The sequence below is a fragment of the Enhydra lutris genome, unplaced genomic scaffold, assembly GCF_002288905.1.
Source record: "Enhydra lutris kenyoni isolate GAN:26980312 unplaced genomic scaffold, ASM228890v2 scaffoldscaffold1, whole genome shotgun sequence".
NCBI lineage: Eukaryota > Metazoa > Chordata > Mammalia > Carnivora > Mustelidae > Enhydra > Enhydra lutris.
In genome coordinates, this window is record NW_019154085.1 from 72,026,399 (window position 1) to 72,048,483 (window position 22,085).

At 33.8% G+C, this 22,085-nt stretch overlaps 1 protein-coding gene across 3 annotated transcripts in view; it reads right to left on the reverse strand.

Moving 5' to 3' along the window:
* The window catches only part of LOC111141934 (lunapark, ER junction formation factor), an 81,703-nt gene that overhangs the window by 10,593 nt on the left and 49,025 nt on the right, over positions 1 to 22,085 (reverse strand). For all 3 annotated transcript variants that reach the window (XM_022494829.1, XM_022494811.1, XM_022494820.1), the window contains 3 exons: positions 10,576 to 10,788; positions 1,887 to 1,992; positions 388 to 458 (listed from right to left, as the gene is read on the reverse strand). In XM_022494829.1, the coding sequence (XP_022350537.1) occupies positions 388 to 458; positions 1,887 to 1,992; positions 10,576 to 10,788 (390 nt within the window). The remainder of the gene's footprint in view (positions 1 to 387; positions 459 to 1,886; positions 1,993 to 10,575; positions 10,789 to 22,085) is intronic.

A 22,085-nucleotide genomic window follows, 5' to 3' on the forward strand; every position in this document is an offset into this window, starting at 1 on the left:
GGGGGGGGGGAAGCAGGCTCCCCACTGAGCAGAGAGCCTAATGCGGGGCTCGATCCCAGGACCCTGAGATCATGACCTGAGCCAAAGGCAGAGGCTTAACCCACTGAGCCACCCAGGCGCTCCTAGGCATGATAATCTTTAAAAGTGCTTCAGGAGATTCTGATACACAGTGAAGTTTGAGAAAACTGACCTAGAAGTTGTATACTGTATAAGGAAAACAACTGCATTGTTTTTCCTGCTTTGCTCTGTGTTCTAAAGTAAGAACAATATGCCTGAAAAATACATACAGGGATAGCACCTAAAACAATGTGACATTACATAGGAACTGGCATAGAATGAAATATTTAAGAGTAAAATATTTAAATCTAACTGCCCAATAATTCTTACCAATGTATTCAAATTCTTCTTTCAAAGCCATGCCATTATGAGAAAAACACTGCTGACATATAAGGGCATACCTATACGAAAAGGAAAAATGAACATGTCAGTTACAAATGCAGACAAAACCCATGGAAAGGTTACTTTAGCCATCACAGCTAACTTATATTTTAGCACAGCAGAATATGTCATAACAGTTTAGATGTTACTTAGTAAACAATGAACAATACTCTTTAAATATAATAGTCAAAATTTCAGCCCTTTTAAAATATAAATTATACACCAAATTAAAAACAAACTAAGCAAAGTTAAATGAATATATCCTTACTAAGTTAAAAGAAACATATCCGATGACAGAACACTTAAATTTGAGTTACTTCCTAACATGTATTTCTGGGGATGACAGACTCCAAATCTGTGGCCAGATACAACTGGAAAAGATAGAACCCCTTAGAGATTCACAATGAATGTTACTAAAACCTCTGAGAAGTCTGTATAAAGAAATGAATTTAATTTGCTTAGTCCAATCCAAAGGTTAACTTCACATATATTATGATTTCTATACCTATCCCAGTTATACATCTTCCTCATTTTCTATTTATATACTCTCTCTGTTCTCTGTGTACATGCTTAACAAATACTTGGCCCTATCAAACAACAACTTGTCTGTTTTGAATAATATACAATTTATAACTGTATATATATACAATTTATAATTATATATAGCATATATAATTATATATAATATATATAATTTATAATACTAACATTAAATATATATATAAAATATATACATATAATTTATAATATTAACATTAAATTCAGTCCTTTTATTAAAATGATAATATTCACCATAACCTTGTCAATATCTACTCTACTATCCTAAGTATTTTTTAGAAGTCTACCCTATGATAGTTGCTCTGCTCACATCATCCCTATGTTCCTCTGGTTATTATAAAAATCAAATAAGACAATAAGTGGAAAAGCATTTTGAGAACTAAAAGTGTCAAACATATGTAAATTGTCTTCATCATTATTAAAATCATCACCATCACCAATTCCAGTACTGACATCTATAAAACTCCATTTCTTACAGCCTACCAAGTTTTCACTATTTGTTTGCTCTTCAAGCTTAAAAGTTTCATGAAACGACACAGTTTCTCTAAAAATAATGTCATACACACTGAAAAAATAAAATAAAATTTTAAAAATAAATAATAAAAAATAAAATGTCATACAGTATTATTTTGTTTTCTCTATATATTTTGCTATATTTTATCTAGATACTTTATCTAAATTCTTACTGAAAAACAACTGAATATGTAGTCTTTGCTTGGCTATAAAATATTCTTTTATGTTCTAAAATCAGGAAATAGGAGTCACAGAACTGTAGAACATCTACTGCATAAACACACACACACACACACACACACACACACACACACACACGCCCTGACCAATAAACTTTTTCCTCATTTTTATTTACCTACCACTTTAATAAGCATTACCTGTTCTGTGGACCATCACCAACTAAATATTCAACAATTCTATCCAGAGCACCTCTTTCTCGCGGGAGAATGGGCCTTGCTAAAGGTGGACCCGGAGGATGAAGACCTAGTAAATAAAGAAATATTTATGTATTTGTATAAAATACATTTAAATTTTAATTCAGTTACCAAGTACTACCCATGCTTGTCAGAACTTTTGAAAGATTTTAACAAAAGAAAAATACATCTCTTCAGAGCATTCGAGTTTTCATTAAAAATATTACACTACAAAAAAAATGTTAAATTAAGTTCTAGGTCAAAACCATCAACATAAACTATTAAGAAATGAAACTGTTGGGCTCTGTACAAACTAATTTTTTTTCATTTTATTTTATTTTTCAGTGTTCCAGAATTCATTGTTTATGCACCACACCCAGTGCTCCATGCAATATGTGCCCTCCATAATACCCACCACCAGGCTCACCCACCTGCCTCCCAAACTAATTTTTTTAAGTGCCCACACCCTTATTAAGAGGGCATTTGTTGTGAAGAGAACCGGGTGTTGTATATAAGTGACGAATCACTGAATTCAATTCCTGAATTCTACTGAATCGCACTGCATGTTAACTAAAACTTTAAAATAATTTAAAAATAAATTAAAATTTAAAAACATGTATATACATGTATGGATAGATAAAACTAAATATATTTTTGTAGGATTATACAAGTAATAAAACATTTTAAAACATAGATAGATAAATAAATAAATAAAATGTCCAGACTCTTAATATCTTATGTAATAACAAATTAGAAGATTATGGGACTTCTATTTGGGGCAATAATAGAGTCACAGGGTCAAATTTACCTTCCCACCTAAATTAACTAAAATACTGTGCAAAATATATCATGAAACAGTTTTTAAGACGCTGGGTATTAAACAATGTAGGATAAAGATCCCCAAGAGACCAAAAGAGAATAAGAGGAGTCCTACAACTGCTCTAGCTTGTTGCCTGGAGAAAATTTCCAGGCAACAGCTTAGGAAGGTAAATCAGCTGAAATGTATAAGCATCCCTGAGTTTGAGGAGATAAAGCTGGAACTCTGGAGAGACCAAGGCAGGTTCATAGAAAGAGAATGCAGAGAGCAAGAACACCAAAGCTCTACAGAGGAGCCCCAGACTGTTCAACATCTTACTGACTGGTGCATGTGTATACTGAAACCGTCTGAGTATACAGAAAAAACTGCCCCCAAATATTAAAGGTAACAGTGTCCACATGGAGCCAAAGTGCTGCATGTTCTCACCAGCCAAAGTGGAAAACATCATAACTCACAGGTTACTGGATTATGTAGTCAGAGGACCTTTGTATAAGGACATAAATATCCAGCATTCAATAAGATAAAATTCATAATGCCTGATATCAGATGAAAAATTATTAGACATGCAAATAAGCAAGAAAATACAACCCATGAGAAAATACAACCAAAAATGACCTAGAAATGACAGTTTATAGAATTAATATACAAATATATTAAAACATTTATTATGACCATATTCGATATGATTGAGAATCTAGAGGAAAGATTCAGTGTGGTAATCAAGACATGGAAAAAAATTCAAAAGACCTAGACTGAACTTCTACAGATGAAAACTACAATGTCTAGAGTGAAAAATCTGCAGATGGGATGAATAACTGTTTGGACATTATAGGGTGTGCGGAAGTAAACTTGAAGATACAGTAATAGAAACCATACATAATGAAACACAAAGGAAAGCCTAAAATTTTTTTAAATAAATTATCAGCAAGCTGTGGAACAAAAACAAGCAGCCTAGTATAGATATAATTGGAGTCTATAAGATGGGGAAAGAAAACAATACTTGAAGAAATTATGCACAAAAATTTTCCAAATTTGATGAAATCTATAAACCCACAAATACAAGAATATCAACAAACCCTAAGCACAAGAAACATAATTTTGCATCAAGGCACAGACAATCAAATTACTTAAAACCAGTGATAAAGAGAAAATCATAGCATAGTCAGAAAAAGATATATTTTATACAGAGAAACAGAGGTAAGAATGACAGATTTCTCACCAGAAAATAAGCAAACCAAAAGAGAGCAAAGCAAAGAAAAACTATCACTTAGAATTCTGTATTAATAAAAATAACTTTTAAAAATGAAAGCAAGGGTGCCTCGGTGGCTCAGTGGGTTAAAGCCTCTGCCTTCAGCTCAGGTCATGATCTCAGGGTCCCAGGATCGAGGCCTGCACAGGGCTCTCTGTTCAGCAGGGAGCCTGCTTCCCCTCTCTTTCTGCCTGACTCTCTGCCTACTTGTGATCTCTGTCGGTCAAACAAATAAAATCTTTTTAAAAAAGAGAAGAAAAATGAAAGAAAAATCAAGGCTTTTCAGCATACAAAACTGAAAGAATTCATCATTAGCAGAACTGCACTATAAAAATGTTAAAAGACAGAAAAATGACACCACACAGAAAGAGGTAGTACAAAGGAAACAACTGAAATGGTTACCATGTGGGTAAATATCCAAAACTCTTAAAAAATAATTGATAGCTTAAAGGAAAAATAATCATTCATTGTAGGGTTTATTAAGTATATTGAAGTAAAATGTATGGCAACAATAGCACAAAGGCCAAGAGAGGAGAAATGTAAGTATACTGTTGTCAGATTCTCAAACTGTTTGTGAGCTGGTGTTATATTACTTGAAGATAAACTGTCGTAAGTTAAACAAATACACTGCAAACCCCAAAAGACCCACTAATATGAAAAAGCAATATAGCTAGTTAGGCAATGAAAAAAGATAAAATAGAAGATTTAAACTCAAACTCAAATATACCAATCCTGTTCAATGTACATAGTCTGAACATCCTCATTATTGAGCCACAAATTGTCAGAATAAAAAAGCAAGACCTGATATATGTTGCTTACAAGAAAAAAATTAAATACAAAGACACAAATACGTTAAAAGTAAATGACAGAGGGGCATCTGGGTGGCTCAGCTGATTGGGCATCCAACACTTGGTTTCAGCTCAGATTGTGATCTCAGGGTTGTGGGCTTGAGACCTATGGTAGGCTCCACACTCAGTGTGGAGTCTCCTTGGCATTCTTTCTCCCTCTGTCCCTCCCTCTACTCATGTTCTCCCACTCCCTCTAAAATAAATAAATCCTTTAAAAGTAATAATAAACAAATGATAGAAACTATATATAAATATACTAACACTAATCAAAAGAAATCTGGAGTATCTGTATTAATGGCAAACAGAGCAGACTTCAGAGCAAACAATACTATCAGGGATAAAAACAGTAATTTTATAATGACAAAGGAGTCAATTCATCAAGGGAGCATAATAATCCTAAATATATATGTGCATCATATGAGAGCATCAAAACACATAAAGCAAAAAATTAACAGAAACTACAAAAATAGACAAATACATATCTACAGTGTGTGTGTATATATGTTTTATATATATATATATACTTGTGTGTATATATATACAATACTATATACATATTTATATATATGCACACACAATAGTACAGTTGGAGATTTCAACAGCTTTCTCTCAATAACTGAAAGAATAAACACAGAAATCAGTAATGATATAGAAGACCTGAACAACACTATGTGCTACTAACTTATCCTGACATTTATAGCCACTCTATCCCAACAGGAACAGAATATATATATTCAAGTAAATATAAAACATTTACCAAGACAGATGATATTCTGAGACATAAAACAAGCCTCAGTACATTTCAGAAGATTTAAACAATACATAGTTATGTTTTCTGACCATGACAGAATTGAATTAGAAATCAGCAACAGAAAGACATCAAGAAAATCTCCAAATATTTGGAGACTGACATCCATTTAAATAACCAAGGATGCAAAGAAAAATTAAAATGGAAGTCAGAAAGTATTTAATGAAAAAACAACATATCAAATTTATGATACGCAGCTAAAGCAGTAGGTAAAGGAAAATGTGTAACACTAAAACATCTATAAAAGAGGATAGGCCCTATAGCTCAGGGGTTAGAGCACTGGTCTTATAAAAGAGGATAAATCTAAATGAATTCATGAATTCAGCTTCCACCTTAAGAAACGAAAAAGGAAGAGCAAATGAAACCCAAGATAAACAGGATTAAAGAATAATAAAGAGTAAAAATAAAATAGAAAATACAAAAATAGAGAAAATCTGGTTCTTTTGAGAATATCAAAACTGATAAACCTCTAGCCAGACTAATCAGGGGGAAAAAAGGGAAGATACAAAATACTAATATCAGGAATGAGAGAAATGGCATAAATCTAAATTGTTTACAAGTATATTATAAGTAATTTTATGCCAATATACTCAAAAGTTACATGAAATAGAGAAATCCTTTGAAAGACTAGCAAATTACCACAGCTTACTCAACAAGAAATAATTATTCAACATGCTAAAATTTATAAAGAATTTTTTATTATCTATGCTCCTAAGAGATTTCTGTAGATTTTGTTCAATTGAATCTTTAGTTAAAAACAAATAAAAAAATAATACAACCTTCCACAAAGAAATCACCAGACCCAGCTTCTTCAACCTGCAAATTCTACCAAACATTTAAGGAAAAAATAATATAAATTCTACACAAAACTTTCTGTAAAATTGAAGATGAGAGACTACCTTCTTATACCTCTGATACCCAAACCAGAAAAAAGACATTGCAAGAGAAAAAAACAAACAAACAACAACAACAACAAAAAAACTACAGACCAATATTCTTAAGGAACATTGATGTAAATATTTTTAACAAACTTTTAGTAAATCAAACCCAACAATATATACAAAAATTAAAACACCATGACTAAGTCAGATTTATCCCAGGAAAGCAAGGTAGTCCAACATTTAAAAATCAATCAATGTATTTCACTATATTAACAGATGTTAAAACAAAAAATAAACTAAAACCCTATATGAGCATCTCAATAGATACATTAAAAATGTTTGATAAAATCCACCCTCCATTACTGATAAAAATTTTCAGCTAATAGAAATTGAAGGGTACTTCCTCAACCTGACAAAAGCTATCTATGTAAAACAAAACAACAAACCCTACAGCTAACACCAGGCTGAATGGTGAAAAGGTAACCGCTTTCCTCCTAAGATCAGCAATAAGGAAGAAGGTCTGCTTTTCCACTTCTCCTTCTTTTTTTAAAAGATTTTTTTTTTTAAGATTTTATTTATTTGACAGACAGAGATCATAAGTAGGCAGAGAGGCAGGCAGAGAGAGGAGGAAGCAGGCTCCCCGCTGAGCAGAGAGCCTGATGCCAGGCTCGATCCCAGAACCCTGGGACCATGACCTGAGCCGAAGGCAGAGGCCTTAACCCACTGAGCCACCCAGGCGCCCCTTAAAGATTTTATTTTTAAGTAATCCCTACACCCAATGTGGGGCTTGAACTCACAACTCCAAGATGAAGCGTGACAAGCTCCACCAACTGAGCCTGCCAGGCTCCCCTACTTTTGCCACTTCTATTCAACATTTTACCAAAGGTTCTAGGTTGTGTAATAAGCAAGAATGAGAAATAAAGGAGCCCAGATTAGAAAAGAAGAAAAATTATCTTTATTCACAATGTGATAGTCTATGGAAAATACTATAAAATCTACTAAAAAACTAATAAAACTATTAAGTTTAGCAAGATTATAGAAGACTAATATACAAAAATCAATTGTATTTCTAAGTGTATTAGCAATGAATAACTAGAGATAGTAAAACAAAGCCATTTGCAATAGGCTCAAAAAGTGTAAATAATTACATACACATTTAACCAAGAAAATGTGTAAAATCTATATATTGCACACTACAAAACACTGCTAAGAAAAACTGAAGATCTAACTAAAAAGATATACTGTCTTCATGTAATAAACTAGGCAATATCAGAAGAGACAAATGGAGAGTGGAAGAATAATCTAGTTTTAATTAATGATTTACATCATATAAAAACATTAACAAAAATAAAGAGTTATGAATTTTAACTCCACAATCTTTGAAAACTGAAAAACAACTGTTTGTAGGAGATACTCTGAACTAAGAGACAACACAGAAGGCAGCACTGAGAAGAAAGTGAGAGAATAAAATAAATGAGTGATGTTTGCCTCTGTAAAGCAAAGCAGGATAAACAATAAGACAGGCAGCAATGAAGGTTTACACAGAGACCTCATAGAAAGACTTTGCAACAAAAAGAGGCCTTGTTGGATTAAGCCTTACAGTATAAGGATAGAAGGTTTTCAAAACACCTGTGACAAAACTTTAAAGTACTCAAGAATAGTTTTAGAGTAGCAATACTGTATTAATATTTTAAACGCTAATAAAAAGAGATGTGCCTTGTAAATAATCACAAACCTAAAAGTTGTTGCCATCTAAAAAACGGGCAAATGATGTCAAAATTGTAACAGTTAACAAATGAAATTTAGGTTCTAGAATAAGTTCTTTGTATAACAAATCAAGGACATTTTTCAGATTTCATCAGATAAGTTGTTAGTTTACTTGTATTAACAACATTCAATCATTTACAATCAAAAAGTAAATTTGAATGCAGACATTAAGTGTCATCCCCCATTATCAAATTTTCAACTTGAATAAGTAGGCCAAATGATATCTTGAAAGCATTTAAGTCAATTTCACTTTTGCTGGAATATTTAACTTCTGTATGTTTAAAATGAAAATGTCCATAAAGGAATCTGGATACATAAAACAACAGATTTCATAAAAATATCTTAAATGCTGTGCATACTAATAACTTTTAAAATAACATATCCTCTATCTATGCTATTATAGATAACAGGAATTAATACAAACATCAAGAACAATCATTGTAGGAATACTGGTCATTTTTACACAGCTTGGCAAATTATCAAGTACCTGCTGGTTATTAATTTTCAAACATATGGGAGCCCTGTGGTAATACACATTAAATTGATTCTCTTCCACAAATATGGCATAATGAAAAAATGAATTATTAATCTTCTCTATAAGAAATCATTTAACTCATTCATATTTTTGGCAATGCACAACTTAGGTCTTTTACATGGAAAATGAATTAAAAACTTTAGTAAAATATGTTTTATTTACATGATCATGAAATTTAGGCCATTTTTCCCTCTATAGCCCTATTCTTTATGTGCAATACAGTTTTTATTACTTTATACAAGTTGCTAAACTTTGATTTCCTTAAAAGTCAGATACACAAATGTACATAATTCACGCATCTCACACAAAAAAAGTTCTTACATTAAACCACTAAGAACTTCACAAATTATGGGTATATCCAATAACAAGAGAAAGATAAATAATTTTCAATCAACTTAATTTTTCTCAATTTCACAAAATATATGGCTGCCTTAAGTGACATCATTATATGTCAAGTTTACAAGCATTTTTTCAGTAACTACTTTAAAAGTTATGATTTATATACATTTCATTTGTAGCCAGCTTTAATTTGTTTATAAATTAATAGTTTTTTAGTTTTCTAAAATCTTATGCTCCTTTTCTTTGAAGGAAAGGCAGGGGAAAAAAAAACACTCTTACAGTAACATTTAGATTGTTTTTATTATAAGTGCCCTGAATACCTATATCAACTACTGACTAGCCTCAAAATCATTATAAATTATGTTAGTAATTAGTCATGAAATACCAAGGTAATTTAAATTAGAATTAAATATCCTAAAATAAATAATTTACTATCATATTCAAGAATCTGACATGGAAATTTATACAAAATAACGTGATCTGCTGAAGCATTAGACTTCCATGTCCCATTACACTCCAAAAGAAAGCTGCAGGGTAATATAATCAATTATGCTCCCAAAATGCGATCTTCCCCTAGAGATCTACCTTGAAAAAAGAGATCTACATTGAAAAAAGAAAATCCAAAGAAATGAAATAGAAAAGGCAGTTGTTAATTTAATAGAACTTTATACTAAAGTATCTGTCAGAAAATACTAAGGTCCGACAGCTTAATAAGAGAAAAATCGAGGGATGCCTGGGTGGCTCAGTGGGTTAAGCCTCTGCCTTCAGCTCAGGTCATGATCTCAGGGTCCTGGGATTGAGCCCACATTGGGCTCTCTGCTCAGCAGGGAGCCTGCTTCTCCTTCTCTCTCTGCCTGCCTGTCTGCCTACTTGTAATCTCTCTCTCTCTGTGTCAAATAAATAAATAAAATCTTTAAAAAAAAAAAAAAGAAAAAGAAAAATCTACCAGCCAATATTAACAACAATAGTACTGTATATCACAATGCAGAAATAGTCTTCCTGGAATATGTTGTCATGCTTAAAAATATATGTGAAGAGCTTAGCAAAAAGCATGAATATATTCCAGAAGTGTTCTCTTCTATCCCCATTTTATATAAATCTGGAGCCATTCTAAAGCAGAATATAAAAAGATATGCTATACCGTTGGCTACAGAATACTACAAAGTTTTATTGCCATTTAAACAAAGAAGCCATAACAGTTAAATGAGCTCAAGAAATAGGTTTCAGTATCACAAGGTGCCAGCTGTAAAGAGTTATGGCTAATTGAATATGGAACTCCTGCTTAATCAGATAACTGCTCTGCTATTTTCAAATGAAATGCCATTTCCATACTGCCTGAAAATGGCCCGTTTTATTGGTAACCAGAGAAAACAATATAAACTGTAAATAACATTAAGTGCTCTGTTTACCCATTCCAGGCACTGAAGTAGCAGGGGATCCAAGACGTCTTGGTAACACATTTGATGATAGGGCTGGAGTAACAGTTCTTTCTGGAGGTCCACCAGGGGCTGAACTGTCCTTTGGTGGTCCAGGAGATACTGGAACTTGTGGAGGAGGGCCCTGGCTAGAGCTTGGTGATGTTGGAGAAAGGTTTCTCTGAGCTGCAGTTCGCTGACGAATCTCTGAGAATAAGAATTAAAAAGTGCATCTTGATTTCATATCCGTAAGGGCCAATACCACAAAATGACTCATGCTTAATAAAGTTTTGTAGCACCAGAAAGCATCTGTAGGGTCAAAACTTCTCATAATAAAAAGTTTGTAAGATGTGACATTGAAAACTGACTATAACAGATTACTCTGTTTATGATCCTACATTTCCAACTACATATATCAAAAGCCTTGATCTAAGTCTATCTACAGATATCACTTTTCAAAATAAATTCAAATTAAATAAAATCATCACCCAATTATGCGTTATGCCTTTTTATGGTAAACCTTCATAATTTATGATAAAGGAAAGTAAGTTTATCAGAATTTGTGAAAACTCTGATGAAAATGGCAGCTTTCTTCAAGAAAAATGTTAACTCTAAGAAATGAGTGAATAAGTATATTCCAGAATTATGAAATAATTTATGAGGTAGTTAATCTAAACAGTCACAGAAATGCTGAAAAAGTAGTCTTTACTATTAGGTACTATTCCCAATCTCCTTTATACTATTACTGTCTTTTTGGTAATTTTTTTTTTTTTTTTTTTTTTTTTGCCAATACATTCAGTAAAGGAAAACTTCCACTCTGCATAAACAGTATCATCATAAATAAATCTTATCTTTTAGTTGTAGAAATTACAAGATTTTCTGTAACAGGGGCTGGTAAATGTGCCAAATCCAGGCCCCCGCCCCTTTTTTTAGTTTTATTAAAACACGACAATGCTTTTTTGTTTATGTATTGTCTATAGCTGCTGTAGAAGAGCTGTAAGAAGATTTCTTTACAAGAAATCATATGGCTGTCAGAGTCATTTACTGTATTTACTATCTGACCCTTTACAGAAAGTTTCATGATCCCCTACTCCATAACACAAAATTCAATTCTATCATTTCCCCTTCCCACCAATACCTTACTTGAATGTTGATGGTAAGATCTCAAGAAGTGCTTATTGCTTTTTAATTCTACATATTAACTTAAATTATCACAAATCCTGAAACATTAGGCTGAAACTAAACAAGTTAAATTTTAATTGGCATGACTGGTAAAATTGCATACATCCAGAAGCAAAATATTTTAAATTTGGACTCTATTTGACAGTTAAAGATTTTCATGAACAGTTCATTGCAACTAAAAGACAGCTCTAGCATCAGGCTTCAGTTTACTACAATCTGGCAGAAAAGTTTGGTTAGAATCCTGGCTGTAGCTTACAGCATTACAAGACTTCAGATGAGCTAACTTCATTAACATCTCTTTATCTGTAAATTTAGGATAATAATATTAACTAATAGAATTGTTACAAGGATTAAAGGATATCTGTATTGATAGTTCACATTTATCAAATACATAATATCTCAGATGATGGTGTTTTCACACAAAGTATTTTCAAATGACCAGTTAGTAAGCTGTAATTACCACGACCAACTAATCTTCCTCTGGCTCTTAATTTAGTCTCTAACCTAGCCACTAAAATAATAAATCACAAGCAGATCATCATTATATAAATGGAACTACCTTTATATCTGGCTATTTTTCATGCAGTTTATATAGAAATTTTCAGATTTTACCTAATTGTATCCTAATATCTCCTGCAAATTAAGTGGTTACTTAATTATCTTTACTCAAAGGAACTCTTAAAAGGTGGATACACATTAGGAAAGCTATGTCTAGCATTCCGCGAAAGAGACATGGCTTAACAATTTCCGAATTTTTCCAAACAATTTCCGAACAATTTCCGAATTTTTCCAAACAATTTCCGAACAATTTCCAAAATTAACAATTTAACAAAACCTAAATTTAGACAGAAAAAGGAGAAAAATGATATAAGAGAGTCAGGAAAGGTAGAAAACATAGTTCCATTGTTTTCAAAGGAAAAGCACATAACAAAGAGTTACATATCAATAGGAGAAAATAGCTAGCAATACAACACCAAATCTATATTTGGTAAGGTGTTATGAAATATTCTGGTAGTCTCAATTTAAAACATCTAAGATTTATCTACTTTTAGTTATTTGCCATTCACAAATGCTTTGTAATATAATTACTCTAAAAACTTCCTGGTATTCAACAAAGTATTATATTGGTTTTAGTTAACATTTCCTGCATTTAAATGTAAAATACCATTCCACAAAAAAGATTTATGAAGCATTTCACATCAATCTGGTAAAGTATCATAAGGAGTGTTGCGTAAGTTCAATTCTTGACTAGATGATGTTTCAACATCCTTATCAGTGTCTGTATTTTTAAATTCAAAACGAAGCAAACAGAATCTAAATGAGATTTAAAACTTCTATATTACAATAAACAAAAGAAAACAAAATTTAAAATAATGATAAAATGGCACCTAAGTGGCTCAGTCAGTTAAAATAATGATAAAACAAGATAGTTGTTAAAAAGCATAGACTCTGTCTGAAATAAATTAAAGACAAATACCATATGATTTGACTCACATGTGGAATTTAAGAAACAAAACAGATGAACATAAAGGGAGAAAAAAGAGGCAATCCATAAAACAGACTCTTAACTACAGAGAACTAAGGGTCACTGTAGGAGAGGTGGGTGGGAGGGGGTGGAGATGGGTTAAATGGGTGATAGGGATTAAGGAGAGCACTTGTGATGAGCCTGGGATGTTGTACTGTAAGTGATGAATCACTAAATTCTACACCTGAAACTAATATTACACTGTATGTTAACTGGAATTTAAATAAAAACTTGAAACTACAAAGAAAAAAAAGCAGACTCTGGGATCAAGGTGTGTTGATTTAAATTTCAGCTCTACCCTGTTTATTAGATATATATGCAGCCTTTTCCAAGTTGCTGACAAAACTCAGTTCAGCTTCCTTGTAACAGCAATACTTACCACTTAATAGTTGTTACAAAGATTAAATGAGATAAGCAAAGCGAAGGGCTTAACCAAAGCATAGGTACTTCATAAGTACTTAATAAACAAAAACTATAAGAAGTAGTATTCATCTAAAGATTCCAGAGATCACAATAAATCAAAAGCTAACCAATCTAGGATTTATATAAAATGTAAACATTAATGTACAAATTAAATGTTTTCCTAAACTTATTTGTGAACGTATTTAAATGTATAAATTCACAATTTATGCAAAAACTTAAATCTAGCTTAACTCTAGCTTGCTCTCAAATAATTCTTGAAATAAATATTCTATAACACAAATAATTCTCTTGATTTATCAGATTTTTAAATACTGATTGCTTACATACTTGTAGAGGGTTTTAGCTTCGTTTTGATATTAAGCTATAATAGGAAGAATACCACACTATAGTTAGGAGGCCTGGATTTTCATCCTAGCTAATACCATCAGTTCCCTATCCACTCTGGGTTTCAAATTTCTTTAAAGAGCATTGGCAAAACTACAAAGACAATCCTCATATTTTCCCTAGCACTGGTCAAAGGTTTTCTCAACATTATGTCCAGTGCAAAGCCTCATAAGAAAAAGCATCAAGAAAAAGCCTTTGAATGATTCACATTTGCAAAAGTGGAGATTCTTTAATTTAGGGTGAATTTGGCTCTTTGTAAGTGATTATTAAATGTAGTTAAGTGAGACGTGGGGATATAGCTTCAGGAGAGTTTCTATTTTAAAATTTGTGAAAATTCTGGTCTCTATTTAAATTTATATGATTCCTTTAAATAATCAAAATAATAAAGACCATGCACCTGGCATCTCTTCCTTTTGCTTTCAAAATTTTTTCTAAGGTCTATGTTGACTGTATCATCTTCTACATATCCTACTCATAATAAGCTACTTTAAATTCAGCCTCTGCCCTACTTCTCTACTTAAATTGTTTTTTCAATAGGTGGATGACTTTTTAATAACAAAATGACTCCATAACTACTTCCCTCCCATAGAGGCAAAGGAAATGAAAGAGAGAAAAATAAAGAAAGAGAGAGAGAGAGAAAACTTCCCCAACATTTCATTCCTCAACCTAACAACAATGTGTTTTTTGTCCTCCTTCTTAGATACCACAGTATCACTTACCACTGAAGGCACCACTGGTTTGGTTACCAACAAACTTATCACCATTACTGTTACAGCTACTCTTTATCAAATCCCTGTTATCTGCCAGGAACTATAATAGGTGCTTAATGTGAGTTTACTCATGCCACCTAATATTTAGACCAACTCTTTGAGATAATTCCAACCCTCAGTTTTCAAAAGAAGAAACCAAAGCTCAGAGGCTAAGGAACTTGCCAAAAGTCTCAAAGTAAATAAGAGATGGAGGCAGGATACAAATCCCAGGTTTTATTACAACAGTGCCCTCAACTCTGCAACCTATCAGATTCGATGACTTCGTTTGTCTTCTACTTAACCTGACCCCCTTTGCAGACTATGACAGCAGATGCCATCCCTACTACACTTCAACTTTCTAGACACCAGTTTAATTCTGATTTTAACTCTCATCATTCCTTCTGTCTTTTTCCTGAGTTCCTCCTTTCTCCCTCTACCCTTGTGTTAATGTTTCCTGGAGTTCTGCCATAGCCTTCTTAATCTGTTTTCTCTCCCTGGGCAATTTCAGTCAATCCCATGGTTTGAAGAATATCCTCTATTATCCCAATCATTCCTACTCTGTACCTATAACCTTAACCTTTTTCCTGAGCTCCATATAAAATAATCAATTACCTATAAACCATACCACCTGGATGTCACTTGATTCAACAAAGCCAAAAGCAAATCCATTATCTTCTAAATAAAGCTACTACTCCAATTCTTATGTTTCTTATCTTGATTAAAACACTAACATCTACCCAGCTACCAAAAACCTAGGTGATATCTGGTCCCCTCCTCCCAGACCCCACTATCCAAATCTAGTATCATCAAATCTTGTCAATCTACTCTTAAATCTTAATTATCTTCTAAATCTCTTCTTTTGCAACTCCTTTGCCACAACTTTATATAGTACAGACCTTTTTCTCTTTACTATATTAGATAATATCTTCATCTTATCTCCATGTCTTCAGCCTCTCATTCTCCATATTACCAAGAAAAAAAAAAAGAAAGAAAGAAAGAAAAAAAGAAAAGAAAATGTTCTAAAATGCAAAGCCTCCAGAGGCTTCCCATGTTTCATATAAGATAAAGTCCCAAACTCCATAATGTTGCATACAAAATACTTCATAATTATCCCTCCCTCGCATAAACACCACCTCCCTTTTTCAGGCATATAGTACTATTTGCAGTCCCTCAAGGTAACAACTTGTTTCTCTTTTCTTATCTTTGCATGTGAAGTAGACCTGAAGAGTCCTTTCCCAATGCATTCTCAAAGCAAATTGTTACTAAAATTTATAATGCCTTATAATTTGTACCTACCTTCATTGTGGTCCTTAGTATGTTAAGATTATATAGATGTGCACACTCTTTTGAACCAAGAGCTCCCAGATTTAAAAAAATGCATCTTTGCAGCCCCAGGATTTGGCAAGTAACTAGCAAGAGTATGAGCTTAATAAACATCTATGAAATAAATTTACTTTCCCCTTGCATTTTAATATCAAATTTCCAACTGCCTATTACCCAACTTAGATGGTGTAGTAGGCACAATAATGGCCTCCCTAACATGTCCACATCCTCAACCTCAGAACCTATAAATATTATGCTACATGCAAGGGGAATTAAGACAGCAGACAGAATTAAAATTGTTAATCAGCTGAATAAGTGTTGCCTGCTACATTGAGAATTTCAGCCTAACTTGAGAGCATACAAATAAGCTACCTTCAAGCAAAAAATATGCTAATCATATATACTACTTGCTAGCCTTTAGTTTACTACTTTGTTCTTCTGCTTTTTAAATTAAGAATACATTTTGCTTATATTATTTATAAACAAATAGTACAATTTAAAAATGAGCAGAGGACCTGAGTAGACATTTTTCCAAAGAAGACATACAGATGGCCAACAGACACATGAAAAGAAACTCAACATCACTAATCATCAAGGAAATGAGTATCAACACTACAATGAGATATCACCTCACACTAGTTAGATTGGCTAGTATCAAAAAGATAAGAAATAACAAGTGTTGGCAAGGATGTGGAAGAAAGGGAACCCTTGTAAACTGTTGGTAGGAATGTAAATTGGTGCAATCACTGTGGAAAACAATATGGAGTTTCCTCAAAAAAATTAAAAATTTAAAGTAGAAATACCATACAACTTCCACTTCTGAGTATTTACCAGAAAAAAACAAAAACACTAATTTTCTGAAAAGTTATATGCACCCTTATGTTCAGTGTATCATTATGTACAATAGCTAAGATATAGAAGCAACCTAAGTGCCCATCAACAGACGAATGATCAAGAAGATATGATATAGATAAACAGATACACACACACACACACACACAAACACACACACACATATGCATACAACAGAATATTACCCAGCCATCAAAAAGGATGAAATCTTGCCACTTGCAACAATATGCATGGGCCTAGATGGTATTATACTAAGTGAAATAAGTTAGACAGAAAAAGACAAGTTACCATATGATTTCACTTATATGTAGAATCTAAAAAAAAACAAAAAACAAATGAACAAATAAAATGAAAAACAGACTCATAAATACAGAGACAAACTGGTGGTTGTCAGAGAATGGTGGTGGGGGGACAAATTAGATGAAGGGGATTAAGAGACACAAATTTACAACTATAAAAGACCTCACTGGGACAAAAAGTACACTATAGGGAATATAGTCAACAATATTGCATTAACTTTGGTGACAGATGGTAACTACATGTGGCTTGGAGAGTCTTTTAAAATGCACACAATTGTCAAATAACTATGTTGTACACCTAAAACTAATTTAATGTTGTATACCAATTATATTTCAATTAAAAACAATATGTTTTGCTTTATAGTTCTTTATCTCAACACATACTTTTTTTCATTACCTTGACTATTTCCACTTTAATTTGTCTCCTACCTCTTTCAACTTTAAACAACCTGCACCTTGCAGTTCATCAAGGTTCCATTTGGCAAATTACTACTTTATAACATTTAAACAAAATTCGCTAATTCTAAAAAAAGAAATTTCTTTCATTTCCTTCAACTCATTTATTAAGCAACCACTATGAGTAAGGCACTATCAAATGGAATGCAGAGTTGCATATAGAGGTGGCAAGCAAAGATAACACAAAATCATGAAATACCAGGTAAATGCCATAGAAAAAGGAACCAACAAAGTACCATGGAGAGTCCAAGAATGGGGAGATTAAATTCAGTGATAGGATGCAGGAAGGGTTCATGGTAATGGTGGCATTTAAGAACACTGAAAAATGGATGGGAAGCTAAATGCCTCTGTTACCTGTACTAAGGTACATGTAGAGTTTTAAAATACAGGTTCAAAATTCTTTGATTTGCCATCCTATGAGGGAGGGAGGATGCCTATGTCTCCTCCCTTGAATCTGTGTTCTGTTACCCTTGACCAAGAGAATATAGGGGCTCTAGTTTTCTGGACTACTTTCTGTCTCTTGGGCTGCTTGCTCTTAGAACCCAGCCACCAGGTTGGAGCAAATCCAAGTGACCCCATGAGAGAAGTCTATGTGGAGAGGAACTAAGTGCCAGCACCAACTTGTCAGCCACGTATATAAGCCATCTTGGTAGTATATCTTCCGGGCCCAATCAGGTAGCTCCAAGAGATATGAGGCAGAGATGAGCAATCTCAGCCAAACCTCAACAACACCACAAATTCATGAGCAAAACAAATTAAGGTTGTTCTAAGCCATTAAGTTGTGGGGTGTTTTTATAAAATAGATAACTGTAACGGTATAGATACGACACTTAAGAACACCTGAAAAAAGTGAATTTACTGTTTTACCAGTGTTTTCCAGATTTTCTTAATCAGACATACATCCCCCCAAACAGCAAAATATGAAGTATTATTCCCTTTGCTGTCAAGATTATATAAGATTAGTGATTCTACTTTAATCTTCCATATCTGCCATGGAACACAAGTAAGTAAACTCTAAAAACCTACTTAAGGAAATTATAATCCATTTTCTAGAGCCATTAAATTTTTCTACAATGCTTACTCTGATTTCAAATTTAGCTGTGGGGGAATACAATTGACTTTTCTTTTGTTAATTTCATTAGTAGAAAAAACATTTCATTAGTAGAGATGCAGGGTTATGTTCAAAGGTAAAAAAGAATGCCTATGTAGCTTCCTTTTGAAACAAATATAGGAGAGTCTGTTAAGGATTTCTAATCATAACCAAATCCTAAAACCTTGCCATAAGGGATAACTGCACCATTTTCAAGTTCAAGCACCCCTCTCTGAAACCACAGTTACTTTTCCAGATTAATTCCCCTGTTATTCTTTCAACTCCAACAGGATCTATGACCCATTAGTTATTAAAGCAAACTTTTTTTGTGAAGTGTTAGATAGTAAATATTTTAGGCTTTGCGGACCATACACAGTTACTCTTGCATATTCTTCTTCTTTATTTTTTTGAACACTGCAGACAAAGGGCTGATATCCAAGATCTATAAAGAACTCCTCAAACTCAACACTCAAAATACAGATAATCACGTCAAAAAATGGACAGAAGACATAAACAGACACTTCTCCAATGAAGACATACAAATGGCTAGCAGACACATGAAAAAATGTTCATCATCATTAGCCATCAGGGAAATTCTAATGAAAACCACATTGAGATACCATCTTATACCAGTTAGAATGGCAAAGATTAACAAGACAGTAAACAAGAAATGTTGGAGAGGATGTGGAGAAAGGGGAACCCTCTTACACTGTTGGTGGGAATGCAAGTTGGTGCAGCCACTTTGGAAAACAGTGTGGAGATTCCTCAAAAAATTAAAAATAGAGCTACCCTATGACCCTGCCATTGCACTACTGGGTATTTATGCCAAAGATACAGATGTAGTGAAAAGAAGGGCCATATGTACCCCAATAGTAGCAATGGCCACAATAGCCAAACTGTGGAAAGAGCCTAGATGTCCTTCAACAGACAAATGGATAAAGAAGATGTGGTCCATATATACAATGAAATATTACTCAGTCATCAGAAAAGATGAATACCCAATTTTGTATCAACATGGATGGGACTGAAGGAGATTATGCTGAGTGAAATAAGTCAAGCAGAGAAAGTCAATTATCATATGGTTTCACTTACTTGTGGAACATAAGGAATAACATGGAGGACATTAGGAGAAGGAAAGGAAAAAATGAATTGGGGGAAATCATCGAGGGGGAGAGGAACCGTAAGAGACTATGGACTCTGAAAAACAAATTGAAGGTTTTAGAGGGGAGGCGGGTGGGGGGATGGGTGAGCGTGGTGGTGGGTATTAAGGACGGCATGTATTGCATGGAGCACTGGGTGTGGCACATAAACAATGAGTATTGGAACACTGAAAAAATTAAATCAAATTTTTTTTAAAAAGAACACTTTAAAAATGTAAAACCAATTCTAAGGTCAAGAGCCATATAAAACAGATCTTGTAGTTTGCAGACTCCTCTATTAACATTCCCAACACCTTTGTCCATCATCCTCCCCTCATGTCCTTATTTCCTTCATGATCATCTTAGATCCCATAAGACACTGTTACAGTCACTCCCTTGTAAACAATTTCACCTCCTCTGCCCCTTTATCACTTTATTTAATCCATTAAGTAAAACCCCAATCCTGGTTAAGACCAACTCTCTTCCTACTTCACACCTGTATCCACACAGAACTAAACACAACTGGAAAACATGTACAAGCATGCTTTAAATTTATGACTGTTACCTAATTTACTCTTTCTTTCCTTCCTTTTCCTTCTTTATAAGTAGTGGGAGCCCACTGTGGGGTTTGAATTCATGACCTTGAGATCAACACCTGAGCTGAGACCGAGCCGGATACTTAACCAAAACTGTGCCACCCAGGTGCCCCAGATTCACAACTGTTAACTTTAAGTGGATATTAGTGTCCCCTGGCATTCTGACATTGTTCTAATCCATTTACTCTCACTCCACTAGAGATTTATTTTATATATTCTCTTCAGGCCCCCAATATCATCTTCCCCATTCTCACTCTCATTAAGAATACAGATACAATCAAAAGACAATTCCCACCAGTTACCTATATCTGCCCATGTTCTCTGTCTTCTCTCCTTACTACTGACAAACTATGCATGCTCCCATCAAAAGCTAACTCCCTCTATGCTACCTAAAGCAATCTACACATTTAATGCAATCCCTATCAAAATCCCACCCATTTTTTCAAAGAAATGGAAAAAATAATCCTAAAATTTATATGGAACCAGAAAAGACCTCGAATAGCCAAAGGAATATTGAAAAAGAAAGCCAAAGTTGGTGGCATCACAATTCCAGACTTCAAGCTCTATTACAAAGCTGTCATCATCAAGACAGCATGGCACTGGCACAAAAACAGACACATAGATCAATGGAACAGAATCGAGAGCCCAGAAATAGACCCTCAACTCTATGGTCAACTAATCTTCAACAAAGCAGCAAAGAATGTCCAATGGAAAAAAGACAGCCTCTTCAATAAATGGTGTTGGGAAAATTGGATGGCCACATGCGGAAAAATGAAATCGGACCATTTCCTTACACCACACACGAAAATAGACTCAAAATGGATGAAGGACCTCAATGTGAGAAAAGAATCCATCAAAATCCTTGAGGAGAATACAGGCAACAACCTCTTTGACCTCAGCCGCAGCAACATCTTTCTAGGAACATCACCAAAGGCAAGGGAAGCAAGGGCAAAAATGAACTATTAGGATTTCATCAAGATCAAAAGCTTTTTGCACAGCAAAGTAAACAGTTAACAAAACCAAAAGACAACTGACAGAATGGGAGAAGATATTTGCAAACAACATATCAGATAAAAGGCTAGTGTCCAAAATCTATAAAGAACTTGGCAAACTCAACACCCAAAGAACAAATAATCCAATCAAGAAATGGGCAGAAGGGATGCCTGGGTGGCTCAGTTGGTTAAGCAGCTGCCTTCGGCTCAGGTCATGATCCCAGCGTCCTGGGATCGAGTCCCACATCGGGCTCCTTGCTCATCAGGGAGCCTGCTTCTCCCTCTGCCTCTGCCTTCCATTCTGTCTGCCTGTGCTTGCTCTCTCTCCCTCTCTCTCTCTGACAAATAAATAAATAAAATCTTTAAAAAAAAAAAAAAAAGAAATGGGCAGAAGACATGAACAGACATTTCTGCAAAGACATCCAGATGGCCAACAGACACATGAAAAAGTGCTCCACATCACTCGGCATCAGGGAAATACAAATCAAAATCAC